The following is a 19,342-nucleotide window of genomic DNA, read 5'->3' on the forward strand; positions in this document are numbered from 1 at the left end:
TCTGATGGATTTTTTTAATGCACTAAAGTTGTGTGTAGATTTCTAATAACTATTTATTTGAAGGCTTCTTATGAAAGTGTCATAAGACAATATGACACCTGTCATGAATCTGAATGATTGCCTTGGACAGAAGACATTAAGGTTCCTGACCATAAAAAACTTCCTAAACCCTAATCAATTTGAAACATTTTCAACCTTAAATCTAGTGATAAATTCCCAACTGACTTGTATTATAATGATTCATTAATATTCATGACAGGTTTCTTAAGACACTCTCATAAGGAGTATTCAAATTACTTATTTTTTTCCTCAAACTAAAGACTTGAAGAATGAGACATTAGTAGCCAATGTTTACAACTTTGCTTCACACAAACAGAGCTGATGGGCCAGTGGTAACATTGTGGGTAAGTAAAAATAAGTATTTTAATAAAAAAAGAATACCATACCATTTTAAAACAAAACCTTAGCCATTTGTGCTACTTGGAGTTGTTTTGGACTTGTGCTTTGTCTCGTGTCTGCTGACAAAGCTGAGAGATGCCACAGGCCCATGTTGGTATAAGTGACTCTTCTTCTGTGCTATCTCGGCTTTCAGTGCGCCCAATTCGCTGGCCGCCTGTTTCCTAAGCTGCAACAGAGATTGTCGGAAAGATATCAGATTCAGTAAATGACTTCCGTTGTTTCTCTTGGGGAGTTAATTTGACTTTGGGATGGACCTTTATCTCCGTCACTAGCTTCATCTTGGCGTCCTCGACCTTCCTCTTCAGGTTGTCGATATTGTGAGTTTCTGTCAGGATCTGAATGATCAGCGCGTTCTAAACCAAATATTACAAAGTGAGCGTAAAAATGAATTGACGTAACGTGCGAAGTTACAAAATCCAAATATAGTTTGTTATTTTTGACACATGCCAATTGAATATGCGACTGTATATTACACATATTAGACTCAAGATATTGGGCGTACCTTCTCTGAGGTCCTTCCTTGCTTTTGCTGATTGCCTTTGTTATCTCGGGCGTGGAGCTGTAGCAGAAGTTTGTTATAAAATGTCTCCAGTTCTTGACACACGTTTCTTAGAGCTTCTTCCAAGGGTGCGGTGGCCTTCTTGGTATCAAAATACTTTTTTTTCCAGCTATCACGGGCTGGAAAAACAAAGCAGAAGTTAATTTATTTTTAGTATATACGGTCAGTATATACAGTAAGCACATTTAAGCATGCTCATCTGTACAAAATATTTTAGAAACAATTGCCAAAACAACAAACAGTATTTTAAATAGTCTTGACAGGAATGCTGAAAGTAGATCTATAAATGAAAACATGACAATTAATGTACTTACTGTACTATTACAACATACTGCATGAATAGTAGATTTTAATATAAATCTGTCAATTTTTACATTTGTGCACACTTTTACTCATAAAATTGTATCAAATCATGTGAATTCAGAACAATAATGTATTTTAATGTATATAAATTATTTGATAAATTAACTTATCATTCACAAATAATTAAAATATTTGAAAAGTATTCCCGAAGGACCTAATTTGAGACCATGGTCTATAATAGGATGAATAGACTGACTCTATGTTCCCGCTCTAGTGATCTGCATTTTATCACTACCTTGGTTTCTGCGGTGTCTATTCTGGGCCAACAAATCTTTCCCTTTCCTGACCAACTCTTGTCTCTTCCATTCTAATTGTTTCCTTTCTTCCTTCACCAGCTTAATTTCTTCAAGTAGTTCTTCCCCTATAATAAACAAACGATATTTCATAGTGGGACCTCGTATCCAATCCATGGACCATTTTCCTTTATTTGGTAACTGACTGTTAGTCGGGATGAGAGTGGAAACGGTGGCTTTGTGGGTCGTCATAGTCAGATCGAGGCCAGGAGGGGGTGAAGTGCAGCGGATGGGTGGAGATAACGCAACTGGGCTTTCCATCACCTTGACGACAAAACAAAACATTGGCAAAACAATAGTTTTCACACACATTTGTACGCACAGAACCTCCTGTTTAAAAACATTACCCCACTTGTTGTTTTATTCCCAAAAGACTGAAATGTGTGCACATCTCGTAATTTCCCAAGACTGTAGAGAGAAGAGCAAAACATCAGGTTTGAGATTAAAAGCACAGAGCATTTATAGGGTGATATTTGAGTTCAACTCACTGTCTGTCAAAATCAGTGTCCTCCATTAAATCTACAGCCCCCGGTGGACATTTGGCAATTCTGCATACTTGTTGGTAATGTTTTTTCTTTCTGAAGGTTGTTTCTTCCTCTCTGGGATGCTCTTTCACCGGAAACAAGTTGCCTTAAACAAAGTGTACGGCAAAGATTTTTAACATCTTCCATATATGTATTAGGAGGGTAGAAAATGAAGTACAAATGTATTCCTTATTCAGCAATCCACCAAGAAAGACTGATTATCAAATATTTGACTGATTATCAAATATTTGACTGATTATCAAATATTTGACTGATTATCAAATATTTGACTGATTATCAAATATTTGACTGATTATCAAATATTTGACTATCTTTTGTCATCAGGGAAATATATTTATTTTTAACTTAGTGTTATTTAGTGTTTGCTAGGATATCATGGGTTGATTTGATCAAAATTACATATATTTTGTTTTTAAAAAAACCCAACAGATTTTGTGAAATAAGGCAGCTGATATAAATGTAAGCGCATAAAAGTGGTCACTACAATGGAAAGCGTTTTTAAGGTTAAATTGCCTTTAACCAATTGTTACCCCAAATTATTATATGCGTATAAATATTCCATACCTTTTGACAATTTATGATCATTTGAAAAAATCAATATTAGTAAGTATGATTTTATCAAGTTTTAGGTGATTTTATGACTATGAATACATTGATAAATGAATATTATGTTAATAAAAACTAAATTCATGAAATTTAAAGTAGCAAAAATAACAAACTTTCATTCGCTCGTTTCCCATTCTCGTACTCCTCCTCTTCTTCCTCGTCATCATCCTCTTCCTCATCCTCTTCATCCTCCAATCTAGAGGTGGGAAAAAGCTGATGGGAAGACTGGGGAATTTGGGGGAACTTCACGGGCTCTTTCGTTTCAGCTGGTGAAACCAATGTCTTGTGGGGGTAGTAGGCCGAGGGGTCCGCCGGGGAGATGCTCCTGGTGTCCGGGCTGAGCGAATGGGAGAAAAGGCTGCTTTCATTCTCCTCTGTGAGCAGCAAGTACAGCTCTGGCTGGGCAGCCTGGTAGTGCAGGACAAAAGTAGATTGAAGAAATAATAATTTGTCTGCCTGACCACCTCTTTTTGCAAGAAAAAAGAAGAATATAAATCATATTTCACTTACATAGGGTGGAGCAAATGTTTTTGCTTTGACATCTTTTTCCTGCTTGCTTTTGACCTGCCACCGAGCAGACATAAGCACAAGTACATACGCATCAAACAAATTCTCACGTATGGTCGCGTATTTGATGATGTCAGATGGCCAAGCCATACCAGAACCAAACTGCGGCCCACACATTTCAAGAAAGCAAATTTATCCACGCTTCGGTCTGTCCCCAGGAGCTCTCTCAGGTCATTCCTCATAGCTTTTAAGGTGACCTCAGGGTAAACCCTAAACAAACCATCAAACATACCATAGGGTTACAACAAGAAACACCCAGAAAAAAATAATTAATCTTAGTTCTGATATCCAGGCAATTGCAGGGAAATAGGAGATCCACGCTAAAACTCATACCTATGGTCAATTTAAAGCCTCAAACTAACCTACCCTGCATATTTTAGGATCTGGGAGGAAAGTGGAGTACCTGGAAAAACCCACACAAGCCCTGGGAGGAAAATGCAAACTCCAAACAGGGAGGTCCGGACCTGGGATCGACTCCTCAACCCCAGAACTGTGAGGCCGATGCGCTTACCACTCACCCTACGTCAAGTTAATCTATTTTTATTTGACTATAGCTTCATAATAAAGAAAAAAACAAGATGATGCTCTGTGCATCTAATGAGATTGCATATTTAAACCCCATTTACAATATCCAATATTGAACAGTATTAATAAACAATTAACAAGTGTGACCTGATGAAGCCTGCAGAAACAAAGCTCTCTGTGGCTTCTGCGGGAACTTTGTTCAGCTTCACATTCCACTGGTCATTCGGCACGTAGAGAACATGGAGCTCCACAAACTGAATACACACAACAAACATTGAAATAGTTGCATTGGAGTGCACAAAATCATCATTCATTTTTCATGCATTGTGAACATACCTTGCAACTGATAGGTCTCTTATCCACACATGATAACTCCATCGTCATCAGTCCAGTTGTGTATCTTAGTGGTTCACTCACATAGAATCATGGCGTTTCCTTTTTTTTATGGGAGTGCCAGCATTGGTTGCTCTGGTTGCAGAAGGGGGCTTCCAGGACTCCCACTCCATTGGGGCAGCAGTACCAATTTTTGGGTGAAAGGGAAAAAAGAGAGATTTTGGCATAAGGAAAATTTGAAATTAAAGGCCATAATTTCAGATAAAAATGGAGAATATTTTAGAAACACTGGTTACAAAGTATGTCAAGCTCTCATACAATGTTTTCAGTTTCTTTTTCATCAGTTTTGAAAATGCATTGATGGTCTGTATACCTCTTATCCTCACAAGGGTCGCAGGGGGTGCTGGTGCCTATCCAGGACAATTATTATCAATTTAGTATTCAGCCAGCCTCCTATTCATGCTTTTGGAATGTGGGAAATAACCGGAGGACCAGCTATGGCAAATATGGCGTTTAAATGACTGAAAGTTGTGTAATTCCTACAGAAAGAAACGTTTCCATCCTGAAAAAAAAACATAATTCAAAGACATATAAGCGACCACTAGAGGGCGCCCATCCCCAAAACCGGAAGTACACCATCGCCTGCTTGTCAACAAGTTGCTGGAACTTAACTTTTAGGATTTTTTTTGCTTTTCCCTAAACTAAAATCGACCGACTAGTAAACAAAAATGTCAGGGTCATCGAACATCGTAGCGATGAAGAAAATCGTCCAGCAGCTCCGGTTTGAAGCTGGAATAAACCGAGTAAAGGTAAAAACTACGCCTGTATGTTAGGGCGTTTCTCTCTTTGTGGCTTCCCTTGGTCTAAACGCGATTTTTTTATCAATCCTGTTGTATCAGCCTAGTCGACTAAATATCCATCATTGGCTATCATCAGGTTTCCATGGCTGCTGCTGACCTACAGCAGTTTTGTCTTCATAACGCCCAGCATGACCCGCTTCTGACTGGAATGTCAACCAGCAACAATCCCTTCAGACCGCAGAAAGTGTGTTCCTTCCTATAGTAGGGACGCCTTGGCCCCTAGTAAGTCCTAATTTGCCTTATATTTGAATTAATTGGTAATGATTATGAAATAACGTCATAATCCCTGTACATATTCACGATTTCAATCCTTCCACAGGTTTTCAAGTGTGTGGTGACTCAACTGGATGGACTGGAAGCACCTCAGGAGTGTTAGGGAACAATGCAACTATAATTTAAGTTGGTTTTTTTAATGATTTTTGTAACGTTCTGTTTGCAAAGATTTTCAGGTGCTTACATGACATTTTCCTGTATGATTTAAACAAAGCTTATATAGGGGGGCCTTGGTTTATGTTGACAAAATCATTTAAATCAGAACCAATGATGAAAAGCTGAAAATGATGAAAAATTGCATTTGGTAAGGCAAATGTGCTGTGTAACAACCAATATTTCAATCCACAATGTCATAATTGTAGTAATAAAATGTCGGGAAAATATTTTTAGGTCATAAAATTTCCCCTTCTTATGGTAATTTTTTTGTGGATAAAGATTGAAAAGACAAATTTAAAAGGAAAAATGTTAACTATTGCTTATTAAGCTACATCTGTGCCTTGTGACTAATTATTCTGCTGATTTGACAACAATGTCAACGCAGACCACTAAACAAACTAACCAGAAGACCCCTGCCTGCCATGTTGCTTAAGAATTGTAGTGTCTGACTCTTCAAGAATAAATATTCATGTTTCTCTGAAAAGTACATCAATTTTTTAATGCACAACACACATCCGAGAATCCAAAACAGATAGCTCTAATAATCTTGATTTTTCATAGGGTTGTAAAACACTAAAACAAATACTTCTAATACATCATTTCATGATATTCACAATTGTGGGTTAGCATTCTATGAAAGAGTGTTGAATGGGGCTGAACATATGAAGTTATGACTTACATCTTACAGTATGTTAAATGAACGCATGCAAAAACAAAATGTTTTCTGTATTGGGTGAGTAAACAAACCTGTAATTGCTCTCTTCATTTGGTTATTGGTTTCAACATACATGAAAAGCACAAGTCATTTTGAAGGTAACCACCAACAACTGTGGGATAAGCATCTGTCCATGCATAATGCCAGGAGGAATATTTTGCCTTCACAGCTGGAATTTCCGCCTACAGGCGTCCATTGCATGGCGCTAGAGAAAGAGGGTTATGTATTAGCAATCATAAAGCTCAGAGGAGCCACTCATGTAAAACATGTCTGAATTTTAGGTCACATCCAATTTTTGGGGGATTTAGATTGGACTGTTTTTCATTGTAAATAATAGAAAGGATCAGTTCTATTTGTAATGTAAAAAGCCAAGATCTACTTATCTATCTACCACAATTTACTGTGGACATGCCAAATTCATAAGAACCTAGCAAAGGAAATTGGCAGAATGTTATTGTCATGTGATGCACCAATAGTATCTTGGGGATCTACCAATAGTTGTTTGGTGGCCTATGTAATGGGTAGCCCTACTTTAATAAGATGACATGCATCTAATCTCACCTTGAGGACCCATTCGTACTCGCCATACTTGGAATCGAAGGTGCCTTTCTGAAGACTGCGAAGCTTAAGAGTGAAACGAGGCCCTATCTCTTGAATTCCAACCTTCTTCTCATTCTTGAAGATGTATCTATTTAGAAACAACAATCACAGAATGAGCGGCTTCAAATTCAGAACAAGGGGGGCCCGCCGTTTCTTATATGAGAAAGTCACCTGTGAAATCGGAAAAATATGAAGTCTCTCTGATTGTGGAAGGTGGCCACCTGCCGACCTACAAACTGGGGATTTTGAGGAAAAAGAGCAGCAAACAGCCGGCCGATGCTGTGTCCCAAACGCGTGACGAAGTTGTTCAGGATCACTTCTGGATAGTGCTCTGTTGGCCCCGAACCTACTCTCTGTGAACACAAAACAGCTTAACGGTGTGGTGAACTTTCACCAACGGTTTCAAGCATGGGCACTATTTCCGCCTCACTAAATTGGCTTCAGTAGTACCCGTCAACATGACATAAAAAAGGTATATATCAGCAAACACAGAAAACTTAAGGTTCCAAGTCTTGAAGATGCATGTCAAAATATATTGCCAACTAGATTTGCCTTAGCAATTTTACAAACAAATTAGTCATAACTGGCCTTTCAGTGTAATCTTTATATCTATAATCAATTTTAAAATAAAATCTTGAAATTTGGTGCTTCCACACTATTATAATTTACACTGAAGTGTCTAACTTTTTGGAATCTGGTCTGCTAATTACATTAGCAGTTGGACCATCAACTTGCCTTCATCTCCTTCCGTAGTCGAACACTGCTGACCTTGAAGTGTGCAGTGGGCCCCTCAGGCAGGTGACAAAGAACCAAACCATCTTAGAGTTGTAGTCAAGGAATCTTGAAAAAAACTTGCATTTTTTTATATGCACTCGGTGGATTTTCATCTTTCATCAAACAGGTGAAATATAAACTAATTTTGAAAATAAAAATACATTAAATTTTTCTTATTTATTTTACTGTGCTCTAATTTATTACATTTTCGCACAGCCGTTCCTACATAGTTAGGGCAAGTCTTCCACATGAATGCAGAAAAGGATACTTGGCTCTTTGCGGTCCTCATTGATGACCATAAGGTAAGTGAAGTCCCTGGCGACACACTGGGGAATGACCTTCTTGAGGGCCAATCCTCTTCTGTAGTAGACGTGAGCATTTGGAATCACTGTAGCCAGCTGCTTGCAAAACTTCACTGTCCTCTACAAGAGAGGCAGAATAACAGTTGAAAAACAAAAGTAGCATTGACACAAAGAAAAATGCCCACTCACCCCTCGAGGTCTGTCTGACGTTGTGATGAGCACTTTGGGGTTTGTCAGCCCGTTGAAGTAGGCGGAAAATTCATCGGTGGCTTCATCAAATGCAATCTTAGATGGGATGCAAAAAGTCAAGGATGAATCAAACACTACATTTGATTACTAAAGAAGCATGACAGCACCTCTTCATCTTCGGGGTCAACTGTTGTCTCATCGTAGACTCGCTGATTTTCTATTGTCTTGGGGATGGCTTTAGGTGGTGCCTTAAGAAAAGATAAAATAGCACTGAACACATGCTAAAAATGATTCTTGAAAAATAGCAAAACAAGAAGACACTCACCTTGTCACCCAAAATTTTTGCCTGCCTTTTTTTCTGTTTCTTCTTTTCCAATTTTATCTGAAATATAAAGAAAGGAATAATTCCAACTGACAATGCAAAGAGAAAAACAACATGGATCTTATTAAAGTGATTAGCATTTTTCTTTATGTTTAGTGTTAGTCCCTCACCATTTCCTCATTATTACAATATATTAAGAATGTAGGGTGGATTTTTTTAACTTCTACTTACATCAAACGAAGAAGTCGAGTTAAGGAGTTTACCTTTCTTTTTTCTTGTTTGAGTTTCATAAACATGTCGTGTCTTCGCTGCTTATTCTTGATTTCAGACACGCTGAACGTCGGTGGGAAGACAACGGCCTGCTCTGTCTGCTCTTCTTTCACCTCTACATTACCAATTTCCATCTTGTCTGGCTGCTGCGCGTCTTTCGGCTGCTGCGCGTCTTTCGACTGCTCACCCTTATTTGGACTTTTCTTCTTTTTACTCTTCTGAGTAACGGGAACCTCTGTAATGTCCATCTTGGCGAGAGGCAAAACGTACTTCACGTGTTTATTTCCTGCTGCTTCCGTTTCCAGTGACGTGTTCACATCCGGGTTAATTGATTTACATACTTGGTAAACACGTGGAAACCCTAGCGGCCCGGCGGGTGTTAACTGTTCAGGACCACAGGAAATGGTTCGCTTGTCAACACGTGTGGTCCGGTACAAAACTCCGTTCGTGCTGAAACAGTAAGATAGGTACGTGGTTCTGTTCCAGTACTGTCCAATATTCATATCTCACATAATAAACTATGTAGACCACAATATTAACATTTATTATGAACGTCGCCTCAGTCTTGATATTATAGAGTTAATGCGAATGTTAGAGAGTCAGAATGGCCGAGCGGTCTAAGGCGCTGCGTTCAGGTCGCAGTCACCGCTAGGGGCGCTGGTTCGAATCCCGCTTCTGACAATAAGGTGACATTGGATACCTTGTCAACCTTGGGCAACCCCGGGGCAAGGGGCAAGGGGCAAGGGGCAAGGGGCAAGGGGCAAGGGGCAAGGGGCAAGGGGCAAGGGGCAAGGGGCAAGGGGCAAGGGGCAAGGGGCAAGGGGCAAGGGGCAAGGGGCAAGGGGCAAGGGGCAAGGGGCAAGGGGCAAGGGGCAAGGGGCAAGGGGCAAGGGGCAAGGGGCAAGGGGCAAGGGGCAAGGGGCAAGGGGCAAGGGGCACGAAATGCCAGCGTCACAACCCGTGAGGGTCCACAGCACAAAAGTACTTAAAGCTGAGGCCATTGAGACCTGTTGGTATCTATAGCTAAGTGAGCCAAACATGACTTTAAATCTCCCCTTAACCTATGGCTGGTGATGTGATTTTGAAAGTGTTTACTGCACGGCTACAAATACAAAAAAGGGAAGTAATGTGACACAGTCCCATGATAGGGGTTTGGCTTACAATGTTACAATGTTTCTCATTGCAATGAAGTAAAAACACATTTGCCCTTTCTAGGAATCTTGTTTATCTTTTTTGGGAGTTTCTCTTAATTTACTTTTTATGCAATGATTCATATATGAGAGTGTGGAGAAACATGGCGGTCAACTTATAGAAACACCATTTTCCTTCTATAAGATGCCACTTTTTCTCCATAAGGTGCCGTTTCTCTATATAAAGAAAACTCACTCTTTCAATTTAATAATTGAGTCATCCCATGGCCAGGGGCAATGGAAGAACGTCCCTTTCCGTAAAACCTCCTTTACCTGTCAAGCAACCTCACAATGCTGCAAGCAAACATTCCTGAAGCTTCAGAGAGAAGAAACGAATGGCGGCCGCTTCTACTGAGGTAAAAATTTAGTAAATAGGAGCTATTACTATCACACAAGAACTGCCGACTTGCATTGTTCTGCTAAACTAACAATCTTCACATTGTTTTGTATGAAACCTAACTTACTCTAATTCAGGGGTGTGAAACCAATTCAACAAGGTGACAAGACGTTCCAGAGAGCCAGTACATATATATATGAAAAGCTCTTCTTTTAAAATATGAATCAGCAAAGCCAAAATTCAATATCATTATATCATTACATAATCTCTAGGAAGAAAAATAAGGTTGATCATTAGCACTTGAACAAAGGCATGAAAGATTTTGTTCACGTGTGGCAGAATGTTGAATTTGTACAAACGGCCTATGGGAAGAAGACGGTGAAGGTGTTGTGCATCAGAAGACAAGGTGGCCACCACGACATCACAGAGATCAAGGCCGACGTGCAGCTCACTCTTAAATCCCACAAGGATTATTTGACTGGAGATAACTCGGACATCATCTCTACTGACACCATCAAGAATACCGTCCATGCATTGGCCAAACTCAAGGGGGTAGGTTGCACCATTCGACCACCCCAATCCACAGACAGTAATGGGGTACAACATCCAAGTAAAGTATCTCTCCCTACACGTCTTATCCGACTCACTATTTTAGAACCCTTTGATTTATTTTACCTTATTTTTTTTAATTTCATGAACCATCATTCCGTTTTTGTATTAAAGAAACTCCTGAACTCTGAATGTTTAATGGTGCATGGCAAAAAACTATAATGGGCATTCATAATGCTGATTCTGTTGAAATTATATTAGTCCTTAAAGGTTCTTAGTGGTAAATTGTAAATTCCACAATTTGTGTATATACCTCACAGTGTGCTTGGTGCATAGGTGAAGACCATCGAGGTGTTTTCATTGGCTATTTGTCACCATTTCCTGACCTCTTTCGACCATGTGGGGAGAGTTAGTGTATTCATTGAGGAGGCACCCTGGAGAAGGTTGGAGAAGGTAAAGGAAGAAAAAATACTGAGATTGGCGAGTTTGTGTTTGTGAAAAAAAAATTGAATCAGTGTTGATCATGATCCAGAGCATTATAGGAAATGTTGAATAAGAATTTAAAAAAAATATGCATAGTAACCAAAAATGGCTTACAAATCATTTGAGCTAACTGACACAATACCATAAGTATGGTTTCGGCACAATTACTATTTCACAATTTTCAAACTTTCATGTAGCTTCAATCATTAACAGGCATTTATGTGAAATTAAAAATAAAAGCTGATATCCACAATCTAAAATTTAAACTCATCAATGTGCTACCACTACTTGTAAAGTTTGTTTTCTTCCAGGACGGGGTGGAACATGCCCATGCTTTTATCTACAGCCCCGAAAACATTCGCTTCTGTGATGTGGAACAACACCGCAATGGTAGTTCAATCAAATTTCTTTTGGAGTTGCCATTTTTGAGGATGTTACTCTGTTTATTCACTGTCTCACTGTTACTCACTCAGGCATCCCAGTGGTCCACGGTGGACTCAAGGACATGAAAGTGCTGAAAACCACTCAGTCTGGTTTTGTGGGTTTTCTCAAAGATCGCTTTACTACGCTGGAAGAGGCCACAGACAGGTGTCTGTGTACCACTGTGTATGCCAGATGGCGCTACAACAAAGTTAAAGATATCAATTTTGATGCCGTATGGTAAATACATGATATGATTAGTCCATGTCGCAACATAAATTGTGCATTTGGTAGCAATTAAAATCAGGGGTTGGGAACATTTTTGAACGAGAAAGCCATAAACAATTCATATTTTATACTGTTATTCCCTGCGAGTCCCCATAATAAGAGCCACCTAAGGCTCCCAAGCCACAGGTTCCCCATCCCTGATTTAAATTTTAGATGAACTGCCCCAGTATTTAAGATTCTAAAATGAACACTGTTTTAATAGGAAAGGCATCAAAGATATGATTATCGAGAAGTTTGCAGGACCATTTGAACATGGAGAGTACTCACCCTCGGTGCAGAAGACTCTTTATGATACACAGGTCCTAGTCCTAGCTCGCGTTCCTGAGGTAAGACAAATTATAATTATAGGACACTTATCAAGATATGAAGAGAAAAAAGTTAATCTTGGGTGTACTGATTTACAGGTGGATGAAATTGAGGTCATCATGCCCAACAACCACTACTGCACCATTGACATGACAAAATTTGAAATTGAGAACAAGGATGAAGTAAGTTATAGCCTACATATTTAATTGTGATATTACATGTTGAGGCAATTGTTTTTATGTATTTTTTGTCTACCATCACAGATTCTTCTTCCCCTTGACAACCCATCGGGAAACATCACTGGAACTTTGCGGAGGAAGCAAGCCAAGCTATGAAGACAAGCACAAATATGTAATTTTACTGACATTGCTGATGTCTGTATATCATATGAATTATAGGAGCAACAACCCATAAACGTGTTGTTCTTTGGTGAGAAAAGAGCACCATTTATTGCATGTCTTTAAAATATTAAAACTCCAGTGTTGCACAAGATCAATTATTACCACACGGACATACACCTGATTAGTCGTCTTTGCAACTAAATTGAAGCACCACAGGTAGTAGACATCATAATTAAACACACATTTTCCATTTTCACAGAACCAAGCAGGACCTTGAGTTTAGCTTCAGGTGTCTGGAAATCCCATAACACTTGCTTTTTCCAGCCAAGTGGCAAGGCATGGACTCAGTTGTGCAATGTGTAGTATACACATGACTTTTTTTTTTTTTTTTTAGGGCAAATGAAACAGTACCAAATTAGTACTTTCTGCCATATCAAAGTGTTCCATCATATATAATCTTATATACAAATACCATTTTTAAAACCATCACTGGTTTGTGTCCAACAGAAAAACACAAATATAAACACAATTCATACAAACGAATCACTTCCGCAATAACACCTTGAACAATATCTGCTTTAAATAACAGACAAAGAAATACAAAATAAAATACAAAAATCCCAAGCAGCAGAAATAAAAAGAGCTGAAAAGGTAAACAGCTCATTAGACCCCATATGTGGACCATTTTTGGGAGTCCATATTTCTAAAAAGATGTTCAAACTGATCTGTTTTTAAGGTGCCATGCCGTCAGAGAAGTCTCTGTCAAGGGACAGCTGGTTGAAAGGTGTTGATTGTCACTGAGGCGTGGAATAGCAAAAGCCTGATGACGTGCTAACAAGCGTTACTCTTTAGGTGCTGGGTTTGCAGTGGCTTCACGTGATACTCATAGATCTTCAGAGCTGGGCCCAGCTTTATCGACAGGCCCGTTAACACGTCATTACGTGTCATCAGGAGCAGTGACTTGCCGTCGATTTCCTGTCGAGAAGTGGAAAGATTTTATTGCTCTTGTCATGCAAATTGCCGTGTTGGTCTTAAAGTAATCAGCGGGCTGGGTGGGAAGTCTGACCTGATCTTGGAATGCTGTGGCTTGCTCCTCGAACCCTGTAGCTTTAAAGTAATTGACCACATCAGCGACCGTCCAGTTGGCTGGATCTGGAAGCTGGCCATTCTCCACAGGGCTGGAGAGATTATACCCTTCATTATTTGATCCTCCTGAAACAACTCTCTTCTTTGTTTCCACTGGTCATTGTTTAGTTTGGTACACATTATGTCACCAAACAGAAAAGTGATTATCGATATGTCTTTTTAAGCCCTTGGCTTCCGGATGCCGGGAGGATTTATGTTTCCGAAAAATTTAACCTACAATATGAGTTTTATTTATTTAATAATAGGACAATACATATTGATGAACATGTGTACAAAAAATGCCTATTTCCTTTTTTTTTTTTGCATAATTTTCTGATGTTGTGAAGACGATTTCGTATCAGAATGTACCAATATTAGCTTTATGAGATAATTCATATATTTATTAAGAATATTCTTTCTTTCTGAAAAATGAAAACCTTTTAGGAGTCGTTTAACATGAGACAACACATCTCTTTGATAAAGACAATTTTAGATTTGCATAGACATGACCGGGGAATTATTTACAGGTTATTCAGTAATTGAATAGTGTATTTAAGCCCTAGTTAATACTTATAGACAGGTAGTTATTTTGAAGATAACTTTTCAGTTGAGCTTCAGTCACATTATTCTTTGAAAGAGCATTCTTTGATTACAGTTTTTGGTTACACTGCCCATCCCTCTAAATCTTTGTATATTGTGAGTCTACCTTTTGGTGTCAACAGAACCATTTGCCTTGTCTTCCATGGCGGCTGAAATAAAACAATTGAGATCCATTATCTCATATCAACACATTTGCATGCATCTCGAATAATAATCACACAGTTGGTTATCACAAAAAAAGCACATCCAACAAAAATCATTTAGCTATTATTATGCAATTACATACATGCTGATGGATAAGTACTTCTTGGCAAACTGATGGAAAAAGAATGTTTTCTACTTACAGTCAGTAAAGTTGCAATTAATTTTCATTTGATTGTTTTTCTTGGCGATCTTAATGAAGTGTCGGGCAGTGAAACATCCTTCTTTTATTAGTCTTGCAACGACTACGCGTTTCTGGCGGAGGAAAATGACAGGAAACAAGTGTTAAGAGGAGAAATGTCAAAGTAAAGACGGATAGAAAACGTCCACGAGAAAATGGATCAGGAATGATGGCTTTTATTATCTCAGTAACAATCAACGGAACAAAAGATGCATTGTGAAAAACAACGCGTCTAAACTCACATTACAAAATCATAGTTGAAATAAAAAACAAACAAAAACAAAACAGCGCCAACATAAACCCTGGCGTAAATGAAATGGTGCCAACTAAATTGAATGGCAAAATTCAACGAACACAAATAGTAAAACACACAATAAATAGAAAGCGAATATATAATACCCTTTAGGTATTTATCAAGCTAACATGGAGAGTTAGTTGGTTTTGCTAATACAAAATCGAACACATTTTGAATGAATCTTTTTTCTCAAGAACGCATCGTTCAAATTCAACAACTTACGTATGACGACAAAAAGTTCCCGACTTCCCGAAGTGTTTTACCATTAAAAAAATGGAAGATACTCATTTGATAAAATCAAAAATTAATCAAAGCCAACTAGCACATTAACGTCATCGCTTCCCATCCCCGCGTCACCAGAGAATCATGGGAAATGTAGTTGATTTGTACCAAGAGGGTATTTCATTGCATCCACTTTAATTGGAAATTGAAACATTGTATTATTTATAATTAAGTTTTTTTTTTAATTAAACATGATTATTGAGAATTTCTATTTCATCAAATTTACAGCAATTTAAATTTCCCTTACTAAAACAAAGGTAGATGATATGAACGTAGCATATAATCATATCATATCACATAAAATCTGAAGAAATTTTTCACAAACTAAAAAAAAATCGTGCTAAGAAATCTAACGTGCTGGTTTTTGTACCAGCAAAACCAGTATGAAAACACAACAATCCAACAAGGTTCTGATGGATTTTTTTTTTTTTTTTTGCAGGAAAGTCAGAGAGAACCAAAAGTGACTTGTTTATTCAGGAGTGTCGAGGCTTGGGGGGGAAAGTGCCATTGTTTACATTACATAATTATGACAAACATCATTACACACAGGTTCTTCATGACACTGAGAGATCTATGATTTTCACACAAAAATATTTTGTGGTGGGATTGACACACAGGCAGTTTGGATTGAAACATGCTGATGGATAAAATGTTCATTAGAATATGATGCCCTTAGGTAAATATCATGGAGCCACAATAATTATTAATGGACCCTTTCTGTATCAAATGGGAAAAAAGGCCAAACTGATTGAAAAGCACTCAAAAGTTACTTAATTTAAATAAAGGATTATGATTTTTTTTTATTGGTGTGCATTGAGTTCTGCAGTGTCAATGCAAGTCTTAAATGAGAAAGAAATGAACGTATGGAATTGAAGATTAAATCAAATTAAACAATGCCATTCCTTTCAATAAAGATAACAAAAGCAAAAGACAATCTCATGAAAAGTGAAAAAAAAACATGGCTCGCTGACTTTTATAAAATTCTGTATAGTTTTTGTGTCCTCCACAGGGCCCAATACAATTATAAATACTATAATAGGAGAATGATGCTGACAGTTGCTATTTTTTTTTAAAACAAGGTGTTAAATATAAACACATACAATCAAATTTCCCCAATCTTGAGTGTTGGACTTGCATGAAAACTTTCTATTTTCTTGAGCAAAGTAAAGTCAAACCTCTTAAATAATTTCCATTATTAACTCTTAGACATATAGTACTGCATGAAAGTTCAACGAAATACTTTTTATGTCATTTTTGTGGGAGCTAAGCAGAGACAAGAATTTCACTACAGCAACAGGATGACACAAACAAACAAAAATCTTAATTTGTCAGCATGAGAGCTGTATATAGCTTTTTGAAGAATATCTTAACAAGAACAATTGACAATGGAAAACGTTTCAATATTCAGAACATTGCATCCAACTAGCTTGTATTTATTTGAATTATTTTTCTGTTTGTGATTAGCATTATCTCTATACTGTAGTTACATGAATATTCTTAATTGCGGCTTTATACCGTGGCTACATTAATGAAACACAAAATGTGAGTTCTTGCACCAAAACTTTGTCTACGACTGCAGTTACGCATTTTCATAAACATGTCCTCTGTATTTGTAATTAGCAAAAAAATAAAAATAAATAAATGAAAATAAAATAACTTTTGATCACAGTGTACACCTTCATGCAAATACTAAGCATTATTACTGCATTAGGAAGGATCTGAATGTCTGGTTGGCTGCTACAAATTTGTTGCTAATTATTAATATTTGCTGTCATGTGATTATGCATGAAATTGCCAGAACAATAAAAATGATAAATACATTCAGAGCTAAAAAGAACAATTAATAAAATATATTAAAATGATAGGAACAGCTTCAGGGCATAAGAACGCAACACTGTTGTACAAAATTAACTAATACATATTTGGGAAAAAAACTGTCAGATATAACATAACAAAAACAGTCAAGTGAAAATGGCAGTGAATTTTGTTTTTTTTTGAATGTGCTGCTCAAAGACGTTTGTCATTCGAAACCAATGAATAAAGCAACATTCAGAAAATTCTGCTACACAGCATTTGAAATATTTGTGGATTTGCAGGAAAGAAATCTCCATCATTTTCACCCCAACCTCAAAAAGGTATCACAAGCTTTAAATATGCAATTCAATTTCATTCATTAAATATTACATCAGGTCTGAGGTACGTACAAAAGATCTCATCTCCAATGACTAGATTTGGGTGTAACAATGCTACAAAATATGCAATACAATATTATCAAGGGCAGAATTTCAATTCATACTTGCTTATCTATCTTGCGTGAAATTAATAAGGAATTCAGTTTTTCTTGCACCCTCAAACACGATTTGGCCAAAAAAAAAAAAAAAAAAGATTATTAAAAAAAATACACACTCATTTGCTTATATAGTTGATAAAGTTGGGAATGTTAAAAGATAACAAACTGACCAAAACACAGGCACGTACCTTGATGTTAGCTATTGGCCTGTCAAAAACCAAGTCCATCTTTCTAAAGCTTAAAGAGCAAGTTAAAACCTATTTTTTGGTAAATTGCAGTGCCAAAATAAATACTAACATGCTCAATGATATCATCTACAATACTTATATGTAAAATGAATTTCTAGCCCAAAATGGACACGTTCTGTGGCTATAAATGTGCTTCTGTATAATGGTCAAAGCTACAAAAAACAGCATAATACTGTATATGGTAGCTCTTCAATGCTTGAATTGTTCTTACAAAAAGTGCTACGTTGAGCCGTTAACTCACAGTCACCATTCTTACTCTGGTTTAAATGCCATCCAAAAAAAACAAAAAATCCATTGCAGTGTACAGTCTCAGTCATTAACCCTCTCCAGGCAGGTGTTGCAGAAATGCAACAACTAAATACTAATCACCTAATTAATCTATTCCCCAGAAGTAGCATTTTATCTGTTAGTAAAAATGAATTTGAGCCTCAGAGGGTTAAAAATGATGTCTCATGAGACTGCAGTGGTGTAAATTCAATGTAACACATGCAAAAACGTAACTGGGCACACATTGTGAGAAGCTTAAATTTTGCTTTCTCATTGGCCGCCTTTACTCATGCAGTATGCAAGGAACAAATTGGCAGCAACAGACTGGTCATACGAGATTCAACTGATTTCCCAACAATTCGGACTGTGATCACACAAAATTGAAACAGACCGTTCCGAAAAGATTTACCTCGCTACGTGCCTGTGCAAAATTGATAAACAGCATGCTAAAGTCATTGATTGTGTGAGTGTACATACAGTACACCCAAAGTTTAGCATATTTGGCTCTCAGGTGTAATTGCAATAAAAATAAAAAAGTAAATGAGCGAGGTTAATTTGACATACTAACTTTGAATTGACAATTGCCCACCCCTCAATTGTTCCATATTTCAGGACTTTTTACACAGCTTGTTTTCTTGCAAGAAGCTGATCGGTACATTTTTAGAGAACATCAAGTTGTGCAGGAAGTACTAACAGTTGGACAGAGATACATTGAAAAGTTTAGAGGTGAAATTAAGTTCTCCTGCAAAACAGCAGCAACAACAAAATCAAATATATCTATCTTTTTGTGAATATTGTATATACGCACCTATGTCTCTTTTTGGAGTGTTGCGTATAGATAAAGGCACAGACGATATGGGAAGCACATTGAATTGTTGCGAGTGTCTTTCTTCCTTTCTTTTTTTTTTTTAAAGCATGAACATTCAATGTCCACAAAGCATTGAAACTATTGCAATTTTCTCATTTCAATTGTTTGACAGGGGGGCAACAACGCTTATGAACTAATGCCTGGAAGGGTCAATTAGACGAGCCACAAGCGTGATTTTGGATCAAAAATATAAATTAAATAAAAACATCATGATTATACAGCTTGTCTAAATCTTACGGGCATATAATAAGTCAATTTTCTTTTGATACAAGGTTGTTGTTGACCATTTTTTCGGAATTTGGTGGCCTGTATATAGGAGAATATAGACATACAACTTTTGGGCCTTGTCCATTCTTGTTG

General features: G+C 37.5%; 5 protein-coding genes and 1 non-coding gene across 7 annotated transcripts; 3 read left to right on the top strand and 3 right to left on the bottom strand.

Annotated features, from left to right (window-relative positions):
- Positions 1 to 49: 49 nt before the first annotated feature.
- On the bottom strand, positions 50 to 5,293 carry spata1 (spermatogenesis associated 1). Its single transcript, XM_077717304.1, has 13 exons — positions 4,624 to 5,293; positions 4,254 to 4,417; positions 4,065 to 4,171; positions 3,485 to 3,602; positions 3,336 to 3,389; positions 2,939 to 3,233; positions 2,163 to 2,304; positions 2,022 to 2,082; positions 1,821 to 1,938; positions 1,617 to 1,742; positions 962 to 1,137; positions 714 to 812; positions 50 to 625 (listed from the first exon to the last, which is right to left on the bottom strand). Exons 2-13 carry the CDS (start codon positions 4,299 to 4,301, stop codon positions 464 to 466), a joined length of 1,506 nt encoding a protein of 501 aa, XP_077573430.1. The 5' UTR covers positions 4,302 to 4,417; positions 4,624 to 5,293; the 3' UTR covers positions 50 to 463.
- Positions 4,868 to 6,015, top strand: LOC144196830 (guanine nucleotide-binding protein G(I)/G(S)/G(O) subunit gamma-5). Its single transcript, XM_077717315.1, has 3 exons — positions 4,868 to 5,059; positions 5,187 to 5,332; positions 5,430 to 6,015. Exons 1-2 carry the CDS (start codon positions 4,979 to 4,981, stop codon positions 5,310 to 5,312), a joined length of 207 nt encoding a protein of 68 aa, XP_077573441.1. The 5' UTR covers positions 4,868 to 4,978; the 3' UTR covers positions 5,313 to 5,332; positions 5,430 to 6,015.
- A 55-nt stretch (positions 6,016 to 6,070) lies between these two features.
- On the bottom strand, positions 6,071 to 9,340 carry rpf1 (ribosome production factor 1 homolog). The gene is made up of 9 exons (XM_077717305.1): positions 8,705 to 9,340; positions 8,445 to 8,501; positions 8,287 to 8,367; positions 8,120 to 8,215; positions 7,897 to 8,050; positions 7,590 to 7,672; positions 7,026 to 7,207; positions 6,816 to 6,942; positions 6,071 to 6,459 (listed from the first exon to the last, which is right to left on the bottom strand). Exons 1-9 carry the CDS (start codon positions 9,212 to 9,214, stop codon positions 6,418 to 6,420), a joined length of 1,332 nt encoding a protein of 443 aa, XP_077573431.1. The 5' UTR covers positions 9,215 to 9,340; the 3' UTR covers positions 6,071 to 6,417.
- Positions 9,310 to 9,392, top strand: trnal-cag (transfer RNA leucine (anticodon CAG)). The gene has a single exon. It is a non-coding gene; the product is annotated as a tRNA-Leu (tRNA).
- Positions 9,393 to 10,099: 707 nt separating this feature from the next.
- On the top strand, positions 10,100 to 12,763 carry uox (urate oxidase). 2 transcript variants are annotated; one of them, XM_077717313.1, is made up of 8 exons: positions 10,100 to 10,257; positions 10,578 to 10,790; positions 11,124 to 11,240; positions 11,582 to 11,660; positions 11,744 to 11,930; positions 12,181 to 12,304; positions 12,383 to 12,466; positions 12,548 to 12,763. In XM_077717313.1, exons 1-8 carry the CDS (start codon positions 10,237 to 10,239, stop codon positions 12,617 to 12,619), a joined length of 897 nt encoding a protein of 298 aa, XP_077573439.1. In that variant the 5' UTR covers positions 10,100 to 10,236; the 3' UTR covers positions 12,620 to 12,763. The 2 variants fall into 2 exon arrangements, with proteins under 2 accessions (XP_077573439.1, XP_077573438.1); XM_077717312.1 differs by lacking the exon at positions 10,100 to 10,257 and having other exon boundaries at positions 10,320 to 10,790.
- On the bottom strand, positions 12,704 to 18,649 carry samd13 (sterile alpha motif domain containing 13). The gene is made up of 5 exons (XM_077717314.1): positions 15,250 to 18,649; positions 14,695 to 14,806; positions 14,457 to 14,499; positions 13,692 to 13,803; positions 12,704 to 13,600 (listed from the first exon to the last, which is right to left on the bottom strand). The coding sequence occupies exons 1-5, from the start codon at positions 15,313 to 15,315 to the stop codon at positions 13,457 to 13,459; spliced, it is 477 nt and encodes a 158-aa protein (XP_077573440.1). The 5' UTR covers positions 15,316 to 18,649; the 3' UTR covers positions 12,704 to 13,456.
- Between the last annotated feature and the right edge of the window lie 693 nt (positions 18,650 to 19,342).

The sequence above is a fragment of the Stigmatopora nigra genome, chromosome 5 (assembly GCF_051989575.1).
Source record: "Stigmatopora nigra isolate UIUO_SnigA chromosome 5, RoL_Snig_1.1, whole genome shotgun sequence".
Taxonomy (NCBI): domain Eukaryota; kingdom Metazoa; phylum Chordata; class Actinopteri; order Syngnathiformes; family Syngnathidae; genus Stigmatopora; species Stigmatopora nigra.